This window comes from Danio rerio, chromosome 7 (assembly GCF_052040795.2).
Source record: "Danio rerio strain M-AB ecotype USA chromosome 7, GRCz13ab, whole genome shotgun sequence".
NCBI lineage: Eukaryota > Metazoa > Chordata > Actinopteri > Cypriniformes > Danionidae > Danio > Danio rerio.
Window position 1 is genome coordinate 76212944 of NC_141027.1, and position 15395 is coordinate 76228338.

General features: G+C 36.3%; 1 protein-coding gene across 1 annotated transcript; it reads right to left on the reverse strand.

Moving 5' to 3' along the window:
- Positions 1 to 6148: 6148 nt before the first annotated feature.
- On the reverse strand, positions 6149 to 9349 carry LOC147836226 (uncharacterized; the record flags this gene model as incomplete). The annotated part of the gene is made up of 1 exon (XM_087260118.1): positions 6149 to 9349. A coding segment is annotated over one exon (642 nt), but the record flags the coding sequence as incomplete, so codon positions are not given.
- Between the last annotated feature and the right edge of the window lie 6046 nt (positions 9350 to 15395).

The following is a 15395-nucleotide window of genomic DNA, read 5'->3' on the forward strand; positions in this document are numbered from 1 at the left end:
CATCTCTGAATATTTTTTTTCAGCACTCCAACGTACGTTTTCCTTCGGCGTATATTATTTATCACAAGTAGCAGATTAATAGCAGAAGCCATATTTAAAACAGGGTTCAGTCTTCAGTGTCAGCTGCCGCATAGTTTGACGAGCACAAGTTCAGGCGTCCAGCCAGACCATCCCAAACGTTATATAACAAGACAGCGGTTTGTTACAGACTGAGTGCTGAAAGCAACTCTCCCCCAGGCCTGATTTCTAGACTGCTTGACGTCTGCACACACATTTCTCCTCTAAAAATCAAACTAAATCCATGTAGAGATTTCTGAACATGTTACTTTAATAGAGGTGCAGAGCAGGGTTTTGTTTCAGTCACTTTCAGAATGTGGAGCTGCAGACTGTAAATCAAACAAGCATTAATGTCCTAGCGGGATAGTTCATCCAAAAATGACTCTCTCTTGAGTGGTTTTAAGAGTTTCTTAATTCTGTTGAACACAAAACATTCATTCTGAAACACGTGTAGTAGGAAGGAAAAATAAAATAGTCTATAGTTGTTTTTCCTCTCAACATTCTTCAGCATATCTTCCTTCCTGCGTTCATTTATTCATTCATTTTCTTGTCAACTAAGTCCCTTTATTAATCCGGGGTCGCCACAGCGGAATGAACTGCCAACTTATCGGGCAAGTTTTTACACAGCGGATGCCCTTCCAGCCGCAACCCATCTCTGGAAAACACACACACACACACACACACACACACACACACACACACACACACACACACACACACACACACACACACACACACACACACACACACACACACACACACACACACACACACACACACACACACACACACACACACACACACACACACACACACACACACAGGACAATTTAGCCTACTCAATTCACCTGTACCGCATGTCTTTGGACTGTGGGGGAAACCGGAGCACCCGGAGGAAACCCACACGAAGGCAGGGAGAACATGCAAACTCTACACAGAAACACCAACTGAGCCGAGGTTCGAACCAGCGACCTTCTTGCTGTAAGGCGACAGCACTACCTACTGCGCCACTGCCTTGCCTTTTCATTTATTCATTCATTCATAAATTTTCCTTTGGCTTAGTCCCTTATTTTTCAGGGATCGCCACAGCGGAATGAACCGCCAACTTATCCAGCATATGTCTTACACAGCGATACCCTTTCAGCTGCAACCCAGAACTGGGGAATACGTATACACTCTCATACACTACAACCCATTATAGTTTCTTCAACTCATCTATAGCGCATGTGTTTGGACTGTGAAGGAAACTGGAGCAAACCCACGGCAATATGGGGAGAGCATACAAACTCCACACAGAAATGCCAACTGACCCAGCCGGGACTTAAACTAGTGACCTTCTTGCTGTGAGGCGACAGTGCTAACCACTGTTGCTTCTTTTGTGTTCAACATAATTAAAATAAACTTGAAGTATTTTTTATTACCCGACCGACCCGCGGATTATCCGCAGCATCCGCAGATATAACCGCCATCCACGCATTACTAATGTACACTGTGTGAAGTTTATTCATAAACTAATTTCGAGAGGATCAGGTGCTTATGATTTATCACGGCGGGTCTCGCATTTGCTAATTATTATCTTCCAATCACACGAGCCCTAAGCTACTGTAAATAACCACAGTTTTCAGCTCATTTTATCTCCGTTTGGAAGAAACCCCCCTTCCTCCCCTATTCTCCTCCTTTACCTCTGATTGGGCGGCACGGCGGCCCAGTGGTTAGCACTGTGAGCCCCACAGCAAGAACACTGCCGGCCCTGGTCCCACATGACCGGTGGGTGTTTCTGTGAGGAGTTTGTATGTTCTCCCCGTGTCTGCGTGGGTTTTCCCCGGGTTCTCCGGTTTCCTCCCACCATCCAAAGACATTCAACATACATAACAATCAAGCTTTGTCTAACCCCTTGTGTTCCCTTAGCTACCGCAGCCGGGGAGTTCTGAGATCCACCGAGCTCAGGCTCCCCTCTTGCTCTGCCAACGGGAGGAAGCCCCGGGCTCGAGGAGCCCTTGAGCTCGGGGCTCTCTCCCGGGACAGCATGCCAAACAAGCTTTTATAAATCATCAGCTAAGTGTGAACTCTTGAAAACATGTAAAACTGAATCATGCAAGGAACATTCAAAAAGCAACTCATGTAAACACCTTAATCATATTATCGTCTTAATTAGATTAAGGCAAATCATTCTATTACTGATGTCCACATAGTCAATTGTGTGCTAGCAAAATAAACATTGTAGATTTTCATTTCACACAGACTTTAAAATAAAAACCCTAGAACTAACGTTCCTGTACTATTTGCAAAATAAAAAACAAATTCTTAATGACTTAAAATAATTACATTTTCTTAATGCTTTCGCTAATATTTGCATAAAGACTAAAATAACACACAAAAAAGTGACACTTTGAATGTTCAGTGAACATGTTTTCTTGACTTAAAGGGAGTTCTGGGTCTGGGCAAACAGGGCATGTGCTAAAGGGTCTCACCAGGTCACTAAAGAATGATTTAATCTTTTAAAGTGAGGCTTATGTAACGAGTATGGCTGTCACTGATTCAACAGATTCTGCTTAATAGCTTTGTAGCACACAGACAAAATTAGTTTTTTCTCTTTCCAATTTTATAAACAGGGTGGCACGGTGGCTCAGTGGTACGTACTGTCGCCTTATAGCAAGAAAGATGCTGGTTCGAGTCCCCGCTGGGCCAGTTGGCATTTCTGCGTGGAGTTTGCATGTTTTTTCCATGTTGGTGTGGATTTCCTCCGGGTGCTCCGGTTTCCATCACAAGTCCAAAGACATATGCTATAGGTGAATTGAATAAGCTAAATTAGCCGTAGTGTATGTGTGTGAATGCAAGAGTGTGTGGGTGTTTCCCAGTGTTGGGTTGCGGATGGAAGGGCATTTGCTGCATAAAACATTCATTCATTCATTCATTTTCTTGTCGGCTTAGTCCCTTTATTAATCCGGGGTCACCACAGCGGAATGAACCGCCAACTTATCCAGCAAGTTTTTACGCAGCGGATGCCCTTCCAGCTGAACATATGCAGGAATAATTGGTGGTTTATTCAGCTGTGGCGACCCCTGATAAATGAGAGACTAAGTCGAAGAAAAATGAATGAATGAATCAACACAATTCTTGAGGTTTTTATGGACAACTTAATTGTTTTAAGTTCAATCCACTTACATTTGTGAAAATGATTAAGTTAACTTAATGGATTTGTGTGGAACCCTGCATTTTTTACAGTGAATTTTACGAGCAAACAGACTGTAGCAGGCCCGGATTGGCTAATAGGGAGGACCAGGAGAATTCCCGGTGGGCCGGTCTGTTTTTTGGCCACGAGGGCCGGTTTCCCTAGCTCCAAAATCTGTTGCTCTCAGCAGTTACATTTTAAAAATTTATTTATTTATTTACTTGACCACAGCCTTTTTATTCATTATTATACCGCAGCTCTACTCAGGTTGATGCAGCCTGCAGGTTAATAAGCCAGATGAGCCGTCCTTCTATATATAGATTGTGGTCCAGTGGTTAGCACGTTAGGTTACGACGTCTCTTACCCATGTTCGGTCCTCATCAAAGTAATTTATTTTTTTCATATTTATTGTTAAGACATATAATACTGTTAGGGTTGTTGAACATTTGACGTTCTAAAGCAGCTGTTTTCTCAAAAAAGACGTGATAGTGTCATTAGAAACTGAATTGGAAATGACTTTATTTTAATATAGTCAGTTGTGAACTGAGGTGGGCCGGTCTGAGGCTTTGAAACTCCAGGGCTGAAAAGGAGTCCCACTCCGGCCCTGGACTGTAGTTGTCATCGCCACATCTGAAACCTTCTCATTATTGAATTATTTGATTGAAACTTTAATTTTTTGCAGTGATATATTGTTTGCAGCTAATGGATCATTGACATGCTGTAGCAGAAATGTCTCACAATATGAAGATCTCTCATTTTTAGTATGTATCATGCACAATCACTTTAGTGCAACACAATAAAACTGAATGTGAGGCCCTTGTGAAAAAGAAGCATACTTCATATTTTAAAAAATGTAATGCTATAGTCAGATGCTATAATATTAGTGAAATAAAAGTGTACTGAAAAGGTCAAATCGGTGCTAAAAACACTCTAAAGCGTTTTTTATACACACAAAAAAAAGTCATTTTGCTGCTTGTTCAAAATAATTGTTTTAAGAGTTCACACAAGTTTGGCAGCAAGTTTGGCTTGCTGTCCCGGGAGAGAGCCCTGAGCCCAAAAGGTCCTTGAGCCCGGGGCTCCCTAATATGTTTTACGCAGCGGATGCCCTTCCAGCTGCAACCCAGCACTGGGAAACATCCACACACACTCATTCACACACATACACTATGGACAATTTAGCTTACCTAATTTACCTATAGCGCATGTCTTTGGACTTGTGGGGGAAATCAGAGCACCCGGAGGAAACCACGCCAACACAGGGAGTACATGCAAACTCCACACAGAAACGCCAACTGACTCAGCCGAGGCTCGAACCAGCGACCTTCCCCACCGTGTAGCCTACATTTTTTTTAATAGTCATATTATTTCTGAAAGCAAATATTATTTACTTGTCTACGAAATGTTTAAGAATGTTTAGATATTTGGACTATAAATAAGACAAAAAAAAATCTAAGAAAATAATTTCCTTTCAACTGAAGCAGGAAAGACATGAAAATAACATCGGCGTCAATAAATTAATGGGAAAATTCAATTCTGGAGTGAAGTAATCCTTCAGGTTGACTTCTTTTTCACAAGGGGATGCGTGTTCAACCGTCAAAACTGGTGATTGTTGTAAGTTTCATTAAACCCAGGTGTAAAACACTCAAATGTATCTGTGAAAACAATCTTCGTAAGACTTCTAGTATCGCCTTCTGACCTGCTTGGACCCTCAACTTTTGTATTCAGTCTGTGAAAAAATATCTGTAAATTAGCAGTTTTTTGTGATTCATGTTTTCATTCATTCATTTATTTATGAAATTTTGAATTTTTGAAACTATGAATTATTTTTTAATTGCATTATAAGACTTTGATCCTTTGATCCCAACAACGTTTAACCTTGAAAAGAAAAAGTGACTTTTATGAACATTATTAAAAGTTTAAAGTGTTATACAGTGTCTGGTTTGGTGTTGAATATTACAGTGCAAACCCTTGTAATAAACCGCCAGTAAATTGTCTGTTATTTTACAGACTTATTACTCTATATATATTATTACTTAAACATTATATTATTTTCAAATGACTAAAATGTCAATAAAAGTCACTTTGTTAAATTTTAGAATTGAATTTTAACATTAAAAGTCGACAGAGCAGAGGTCAACATCCCATAATGCAATTCGCAATCGTAAATAAACAGAAAACACTTGTGAATCACAAAATATGAAAACTGTTCAATAACAGATATTCTCTCCAGTGCATAAGAACTGTGACCAACTCACTTTCCAGCGAAATTCATTCAGTATTTGATTTCACTTTCATGACCTGCATAAAAAAAGAGTTTTCTACGGTGGCCAAGAGAGCTCAGCTGCACTGCAAGTTGCGAAAAAAACACATGCAAGCAGAAAAACACTAAAAAATAGAGAAAACATCATCAATTTGACAACAATGAAGACCACAACCCCATGATTCCACACTGAGTAATCAAATGATGCCTTTGTTTGTTGTGAATATGCGCCCTCTAGTGGCCAAAATGACACACTGTGCCTTTAAAGTACTCATGAAATCAAAACTAACCATATTGACTTTATTAGCTCGCATTGCTAGTTTTGTGCTGAACAATTGATCTGTGCATGTCATAAGGAAAAAATGCAGTAGTTTGCTCTGTAGTCTAAAATTAAAATCTGAAAATGCACTTCCTGTTAGTTTTCAGATTAATTCTCAGATTAGATCTGACTGGGGTATTGGGTGTGGCTGACATACTTAACCACGCCTCACCAGTTGTCAGTCTTAGCACCAAACAGAAACGGCGAGGTGGAGGAGCTCTCTGTTAGCTTGTAAAAACTCTTCTAAATCCATTTTCCGGATCTTTCTGAATGAAACGCCTACTACATCCAATCAGCTCTCAGTAGAAAAAGCAAGCCACGCCCACTTTTATTTCCCATTTATTATTAGAGACTATAGAATAGACAAGACGTGTCGCTCGTGTAGTTTTGAATGAGGAAACGTGTAACATTCAAATTGGCGAATGAAGCCCCGCCTACTAGTACAGGAGCCCATCGGTGATCGCAGGACCAGATGTGAAAATCTGCAGATTTTGTGTGATTCAAACGTTTAGAAATTAAACTAAAGAGACAGATGTTGTTTAATTTTATTGGTGATTCATTCATTTTCTTTTCGGCTTAGTCTCTTTTTTAATCAGGGGTCGCCACAGCGGAATGAACCGCCAACTTGTCCAGCATATGTTTTAAGCAGCGGATGCCCTTCCAGCTGCAACCCATCTCTGGGAAACATCCACACACATCCATTCACACACATACGTTACGAACAATTTGGCCTTCCCAATATACCTATAGCACATGTCTTTAGACTTGTGAGGGAAACCAGAGCACCCACGCCAACACAGGGAGAACATTGTGATGGCCCACCATTTAAATAATAACAATAATAAATATATAACAACAATAATGTAGAGCTTTACAAATTTTCTAGCCTCTCTTGTAAATAAAAAAAGTCCATTTAAAAAAATCCATGATATAACAACAATAGTATTTCAATATGGGACAAATTCTGGAACCAGTGAGGGGTGGGCGGGGAGAAGCAGCTCATTTGCATTTAAAGCCACAGGCTACAAAAGCAGCTCCACTCTCAGAAATAAAGGTACATGAGCTGTCACTGGGGTGGTACCTTTTCAAAAGGTACATATTTGTACCTAACGGGTCCATATTGGTACGTCAAAATTATATATTAGTCCTTAAAAATTTTAAGAGGAACACTTTTGTAAATTTTAGGTACTAATATGTACCTTTAAGGCAGGGTTATTCAATTGGCGGCCCGTGGGCCGAACCCGGCCCCCAAAGGCAATTTGTTTTGGCCCTCCATATAGTGTGACCAAGACAAAAAAAATTATTTAGTTCAGTCGAAAAACGGCCGCTATAGCTATGAAGTGTTGTGCGTCTGTTCAATTCAGTATGAGCTGCAGAGGCTGCGCAGAACGTGGGTCACCGTAAGCGAGTGGTGCAGACAGCCGAAAACATTTGGATATGTTTTGTAGAAAATGCCTTTTGTACAATGCACTGTAATCATTAATAGGGATGTAACGATTAGCTGATTTCACTATTACCTGCACTTTAATTCGTAATAGTTAAATAATCGTAGAGGCTTCTCTAAGTCGCATTTCCAGCCTGATCTCACGAGAAAACATAAGTATTTAACGTTTTGCCAGTTTAGTGGCTAATTCGTACGAATTCAGTCGTACGAAATCGTACGATTTTAAAAAGGAGGCATGGCACCTGACCCCACCCCTAACCCCAACCGTCATTGGGGGATAAGCAAATCGTACTAAATTGTACGAATTAGATCATACAAATTCATACGAATTAGCCACTAAATGAAAAAGTTACGAATTGCCGTGAGATTGTGTTGGCGTTTTTGTTGCACGGAAAAGTTATGATAAGTTGCCAACTGTGCGCTAGTTTAAAATTCAAAGTATGTACACCGAGGCTACTACGCACGCACACCGGATTATCTATAGCATCGGCCGTTCCCAAATCACGTCTTTTCTGCTTGCAAGTTTGTTATTTCCAATGTAAGAATGACAATATGTATGCACAAGCGGAGCAATGCGCTTGCCTCTTTCCGGGCGCACGCGGTCGAAAACATCTCACGGTGAGAGTTGCAAACAAAATATATATTAGACGAATTATTATTAAAATGATTATATACGCATGAACCAGGATGATAACAACAGTTAATCTAAATAGCTACTTCCCAAATATAAAGCTTGTTGTTCTAAATTACAGTAGACGTGATAACCGTGAAAGCTTGATTATTTTTCAGACTATATCGACCAACCAAAATCTATATTGTTGCATCACTAATTGTTCTGCTGTTCAAAACATAACATGAATGTGTCTGAATGTAGACGAAGCCTATATTCAGCAATGCACTGCTTTTGTTGTGCTCTGAAATACAACATTTGAATGTTTGTAAACAAAAAAAAGTCCATTGGACAATGCAGTTGTTTTAAAATACAATATATTAACATTTTAATGTGGAAAAGGCCATCGTGAGTGTCTTTATGAGCACAAATACAGCATATTGGCTCTTATATGTAGTTGTGTCATCACTCATATAGCAAGTCATATCTCTCCGGCCCTTTGTTTGGGATGCTTTTCATGAACCGGCCCCCCATGCCAAACTAATTGAATAGCCCTGCCTTAAGGTATTAATATGGACCCTTTAGGTACAAATGCAAACCTTTTGAAAAGGCACCACCCCAGTGACAACTCATGTACTTTTATTTCTGAGAGTAAAGGCTATAATATTTCAGATTCTGGAGGCTATAATAAATAATCTGATGGGTATTTTGAGCTGAAACTTTACAGACACATTCTAAAGAAGGGGCAAAATAGGTGCCCCTTTTAATTTGCAGTGTGTTTTTCTATTTGCAGAATTTGTACAGCATATTTAAGCTCTTTAGGCCACCGTAGTTCCCTGTTTCTTCTAACGCCTCCATGTGCTGCTGTCTTTGGCTTTGTAGAGCCTCAGCGGACGGGGTCCCGTATGTTTTATCTCTCCTTGTGGGACCCCGAGATCAGCCACCGTCATGGACCGTTGTGGTTGAATCTGTCTGAAGGCTGATCCGTAAGGGACAGGCCCAGCCGGAGCTGATGCCGTGCTCTTGGTCGGGGACAGAAAAGTCAACGGTGATTGACTTATACTGTCTTTCTGGCTTTTCGGCGGAGGCTCATAGGCAACCTTTGCCTTCCACTCGGCCGGCGGCTCAGGTAAACGTTTACTCTGAGCAGCGGAGCGCAGGTTGGAGGCGATGGATTGCTGGATGTTCAGAAACGTGAAAGCTTCGTCTACGAGTCCCAGCGGGTGGCGTGAAGCCGCTTCCCAGGGCGAGGGCGGTTTTTGAGATCTTGTGAAAGTTTGTCCTGGGGTGGGACGGATGCTGGGTGAGGGGTGTCTGGGTGATGGAGAAGATGAAACTGACCTGGCATTGAGGCCCACTGATGGAAGTCTGACTGGTGGAGATAAGGATGAGCTTCTGAGTCCCTGAAATGAGCGAAACACATTTATTTTGAGGTTATAAAGTTGAAGTAAAAATGATTTGCCTTCTTTTTCAAAACATCTCCCAAATTATGTGTTGAGACAAGGATGAGCTTCTGAACCCCTGAACTGAGCAACAAGATATACTTTAGCAGAAATATGCACCCGCTTCAAATGTTAGCACTCAATTAAATGGGCGTTATCAATGGTTATCAGGTTATAGGAACAGCACTAGCTCGCCATATACCCTATAGTGAGCAAAACCTGTCAAATTTATTAAGCTAAATGTTTTCTTTGAAGAGTATATTTGGGGTCTGTATATATATAAAAAAAGATTGTCTTCATTTAGATAATTAAGTAAACGTGTGCGTGTGTATATGTGTGTGTGTGTGAAGAAAATGTACTACCATGCATCATATAGACTGAGCATACCGTCTACAGAATGTACTGAACATGTAACCAAATTTAACAGGAATGACAATGCTGCCCTCGTGTGGTAATGATGTGAATATGCATCACTGTATTTACAGTAATACAACTCATTCTATAAATAAAATCTTTATAAACAGAACTAAATGAGTAATATTAGCGTTTGTAAAAAATATTTAGGCTGCTTTGCTTTTAGGGAGCATTATGCGATGAGCTTAAATAATGGATAAATAAATTAATATTCTAATAAAAAAATCTAATTCTGAGATGAAAAGGAATAATATTTATATGTGGAAAGAAATCTGTTTTATTGACATTTTAATTATTAATTATATTAATATTATTCGTAATGAATTTAGCGATATTAGCGAACAATAGTTGTATTAAATATTTGAATTATTTTTTAACAATTAATATTTTTTAAAATCATTCATCCATTTTTTTTCTGCTTAGTCCTTTTATTAATCTACAGTCGCCGCAGGTGACTGGTGGAGATAAGGATGAGCTTCTGAGCCCCTGAAATGAGCGAAACACATTTATTTTGAGGTTATAAAGTTGAAGTAAAAATGATTCGCCCTCCTGTACATTTCTTTTTCTTCTTTTTCAAAACATCTCCCAAATTATGTTACGAGACAAGGATGAGCTTCTGAACCCCTGAACTGAGCAACAAGATATACTTTAGCAGAAATATGCACCCGCCTCAAATGTTATCACTCAGTTGAATGGGCATTATCAATAGTTATCAGGTTATCATGGGAAGAGCACTAGCTCGCCATATACCCTATAGTGAGCAAAACCTGTCAAATTTATTAAGCTAAATGTTTTCTGTGAAGAGTATATTTGGGGTCTATATATATATATGTAAAAAAGATTGTCTTCATTTAAATAATTAAGTAAACGTGTGCGTGTGTATATGTGTGTGTGTGTGTGAAGAAAATGTACTACCATGCATCATATAGACTGAGCATACCGTCTACAGAATGTACTGAACATGTAACCAAATTTAACAGGAATGACAATGCTGCCCTCGTGTGGTAATGATGTGAATATGCATCACTGTATTCACAGTAATACAACTCAATTCTATAAATAAAATCTTTATAAACAGAACTAAATGAGTAATATTAGCGTTTGTAAAAAATATTCAGGCTCCTTTGCTTTTAGGGAGCATTATGCGATGAGCTTAAATAATGGATAAATAAATAAATATTCTAATAAAAAAATCTAATTCTGAGATGAAAAGGAATAATATTTATATGTGGAAAGAAATCTGTTTTATTGACATTTTAATTATTAATTATATTAATATTATTCATAATGAATTTAGCGATATTAGCAAACAATAGTTGTATTAAATATTTGAATTATTTTTTAACAATTAATATTTTTTAAAATCATTCATCCATTTTTTTTTCTGCTTAGTCCCTTTATGAATCTACAGTCGCCGCAGGTGACTGGTGGAGATAAGGATGAGCTTCTGAGCCCCTGAAATGAGCGAAACACATTTATTTTGAGGTTATAAAGTTGAAGTAAAAATGATTCGCCCTCCTGTACATTTCTTTTTCTTCTTTTTCAAAACATCTCCCAAATTATGTTACGAGATAAGGATGAGCTTTTGAACCCCTGAACTGAGCAACAAGATATACTTTAGCAGAAATATGCACCCGCATCAAATGTTAGCACTCAGTTGAATGGGCGTTATCAATGGTTATCAGGTTATCATGGGAACAGCACTAGCTCGCCATATACCCTACAGTGAGCAAATCCTGTCAGATTTATTAAGCTAAATGTTTTCTGTGAAGAGTATATTTGGGGTCTGTATATATATATATATATATATATATATATATATATATATACATATATATATATATATATATATATATATATATATATATATATATATATATATATATATATATATATATAGATAGATAGATAGATAGATAGATAGATAGATAGATAGATAGATAGATAGATAGATAGATAGATAGATAGATAGATAGATAGATAAAGATTGTCTTCATTTAGATAATTAAGTAAACGTGTGCGTGTATATGTGTGTGTGTGTGTGAAGAAAATGTACTACCATGCATCATATAGACTGAGCATACCGTCTACAGAATGTACTGAACATGTAACCAAATTTAACAGGAATGACAATGCTGCCCTCGTGTGGTAATGATGTGAATATGCATGACTGTATTTACAGTAACACAACTCAATTCTATAAATAAAATCTTTATAAACAGAACTAAATGAGTAATATTAGCGTTTGTAAAAAAATATTCAGGCTCCTTTGCTTTTAGGGAGCATTATGCGATGAGCTTAAATAATGGATAAATAAATTAATATTCTAATATAAAAATCTAATTCTGAGATGACAAGGAATAATATTTATATGTGGAAAGAAATCTGTTTTATTGACATTTAATTATTAATTATATTAATATTATTCGTAACGAATTTAGTGATGTCATCGAACAATAGTTGTATTAATTATTTGAATTATTTTTTAACAATTAATATTTTTTAAAATCATTCATCCATTTTTTTTTTCGCTTAGTCCCTTTATTAATATACAGTCGCCGCAGCGGAATATGTTTTACTCAGCGGATGCCCTTCCAGCTGCAACCCATCACTGGGGAACACCCATACACTCTCATTCACACACATACAATACGGACAATTTAGCTTACTCAAGCTTACTATAGCGCATGTCTTTGGACTAGTGGGGGAAACCGGAGCAACCGGAGGAAATCCACGCCAACACGGGGAAAACATGCAAACTCCACACAGAAAATGCCAAATAGCCTGGCCGGGACTCAAACCAGCAACCTTCTTGCTGTGAGGCGATCGTGCTAACCACTGAGCCACCGTGTCGCCCTGTAAGCGGATATTGCTATATATTAAATAAATAATAGTGTCATTAATTACGTTTTCAATGCCAACACTGCCCGCCGTGACATCTGAGTCTTCCCTGTTGCAGATTTTCATTTTGACACCGACTTTTTATAAAAATAAGTCTAAGCGTAGTGATATAAGAGTGACAGGTGGAGTAAAGAGTAGTGCTCTTCTCTGCCGCTTTTAAATCATGGGACCAGAGATCAGATTTCTACAAATATAGCTCCTCTAGCAGGCCACGCACAGCTTTCATTCATATCATTTTCCCCCAATTATGAAGTATGACTTCAGCTCTAGTCAATTATGATGCAACACAGGCCCACGTTTAAAACAATACTCACACTCCAGCTTGACTTATTATTGCATTTTAGATCATTGATTTTTCCATGCAGACACTTCACTTTTAAATCACATTCCTGCATATAAAAGTATTGCAATCAGGGCTGAATATGATATAAGTAGAATTAGAAAATGGATGTACAATATAAATATAATAATAAAATGATTCATCCATTCATTTTTCTTTGGCATTGTACCTTTATTTATCAGGGGTCGTCACAGCGGAATGAACCCCCAACTATGCTAGCATATGTTTTACACAGCGTATGCCCTTCCAGCTGTAACCCAGTACTGGGAAACACCCAGACACACTCATACACATACACTAAGGCCAATTTAGTTAGTATTGAATTCACCTATAGCACATGTCTGACTGGACTGTGGGGGAAAGTGGTGGAGGAAACCCACACCAACACGGAGAGAACATGCAAACTCCACACAGAAACACCAACTGACCCATCCGGGCTCGAACCAGTGACCTTCTTGCTTTGAGGCGACAGTGCTAACCACTGAGCCACCGTGCCGCCCCATAATAGAAATATAATATTATAAAAAGAATGTGCAGGTCTGAAAAAAAGAGAAAAATTCACAGTTTCTCTGTATTCGTATGGGTTTGGAGTAAAATAATAGTATTTGATGTATTTCATAAATGTCTGAAAGGATTTCCTCCAAATCAAACAAAAATGTAAACACTGATTCATTAATTTATATTTCTGGAGTTAAAACATTAGTATTGTATTGACTAAAGTGAATAATAACTATTATTTCTAAAATAAATTTTAAATAAATATTTATATTTATTTAAATATAATAATAATAAATATTTATTTTTAATTATATTTAAAATAATTTTAAAATCTGTTTTATTAAATAAAATAAACAAAAAAATTATTATTTTAAAGTTATAATAATAATAAAGATATTAACAATAATAATAAGTAAGTAATATTAATAATAAAGACAATATTAATCATAAAGCAATAATAATAATAACAAAGTAAAAATAATAGTAAATATAATAATAATAACAATAATAATAAATTATATAATAATTATAAAGGTAATAAAAATATTAATAATAAGGAAAAATAATATTATATTATTATTAATTATAAAGTAATAATAATAATGAAGTAATTATGCTACTAATGATAATAATAATAACAATAATAATAATAATAATAATAATAATAATAATAATAATAATAATAATAAAAGCTCAAAATTAGACATTTTTTATTTTTGGGATAAATATTGTCAAATAATGATTCATTAATTTATATTTCTGGAGTTAAAACATTAGTATTGTATTGACTAAAGTGAATAATAATTATTATTTTCTAAAATAATTTTAATAAATATTTATATTTATTTAATAATAATAATAATAATAATAATAAATATTTATTTTTAATTATATTTCAAATAATTGTAAAATTCAAAATATTTTTGTTATATTAAATAAAATAAACTAACAGATAAATGAATTTAAAGTTATAATAATAATAATAATAATAATAATAATAATAAAGATAATAAAGATAATAATAATAATAATAATAATAATGATAATAATAATAATAATAATAAAGATATTAAGATAATAATAATAATAATAATAATGATGATGATAATAATAATAATAATAATAATAATCATAATCAAAATCATAATAATAAAAGCTCAAAATTAGACATTTTCTATTGTTGGTATAAATATTATGGATATTTTATAGAATACAATTTTTTTTTAAATAATATACTCAATACCATAAAGTAAATCGAGAAAGTACTACGGTAACACAAAGAAGCTACAGTAAAGTAACTAGTGTTACTGAAAAAAATTTAACAAAAATTTATTTAAATAACAAATAAATAAATATTCATATTAATAAATATTCTATGAACATTATTTCATCAAAATATCCACTGACTTTTATATGTTGCACTCAAAAAGGGGATAAATACTGCAATGATGAAGTTAACATTTCACTTACCTCCTTTAAACTGACAATAAATTTACTAAAGACAGATAAAGAAGAGGATTTTGAAGGTAGAGGATGTTGTAGTGATAATGATTATAAAGATGAAAGTGATTGAGGTACAGGGCAGTACCACCAACCTGATTTCACCAAGTAGGGCGTGATCCTGGATTCACATCTACTGTATGTTGATCCTGGAACAACATTCCAATCAGCCAATCAGAATTAAGCCATATGTTTACCGTTTATGGCTTACGATTAGGTTTATGCAGTTCTATGAATGTAATCCAACTATTATTCCCCTCTGATTTTGTGAACAATATACAGTTATGTACAATTGGGTGTAGCGAATAGGTATTACATTTTCCAACAAAAATGATGTTCCAGGATCAACAGAGATGTTAATCCAGGATCGCATCGCACTTGGCAAAATCATGACGTGTGTACAGTACAGTGCAGTGCAGTACATGCAAAAGCAAATGA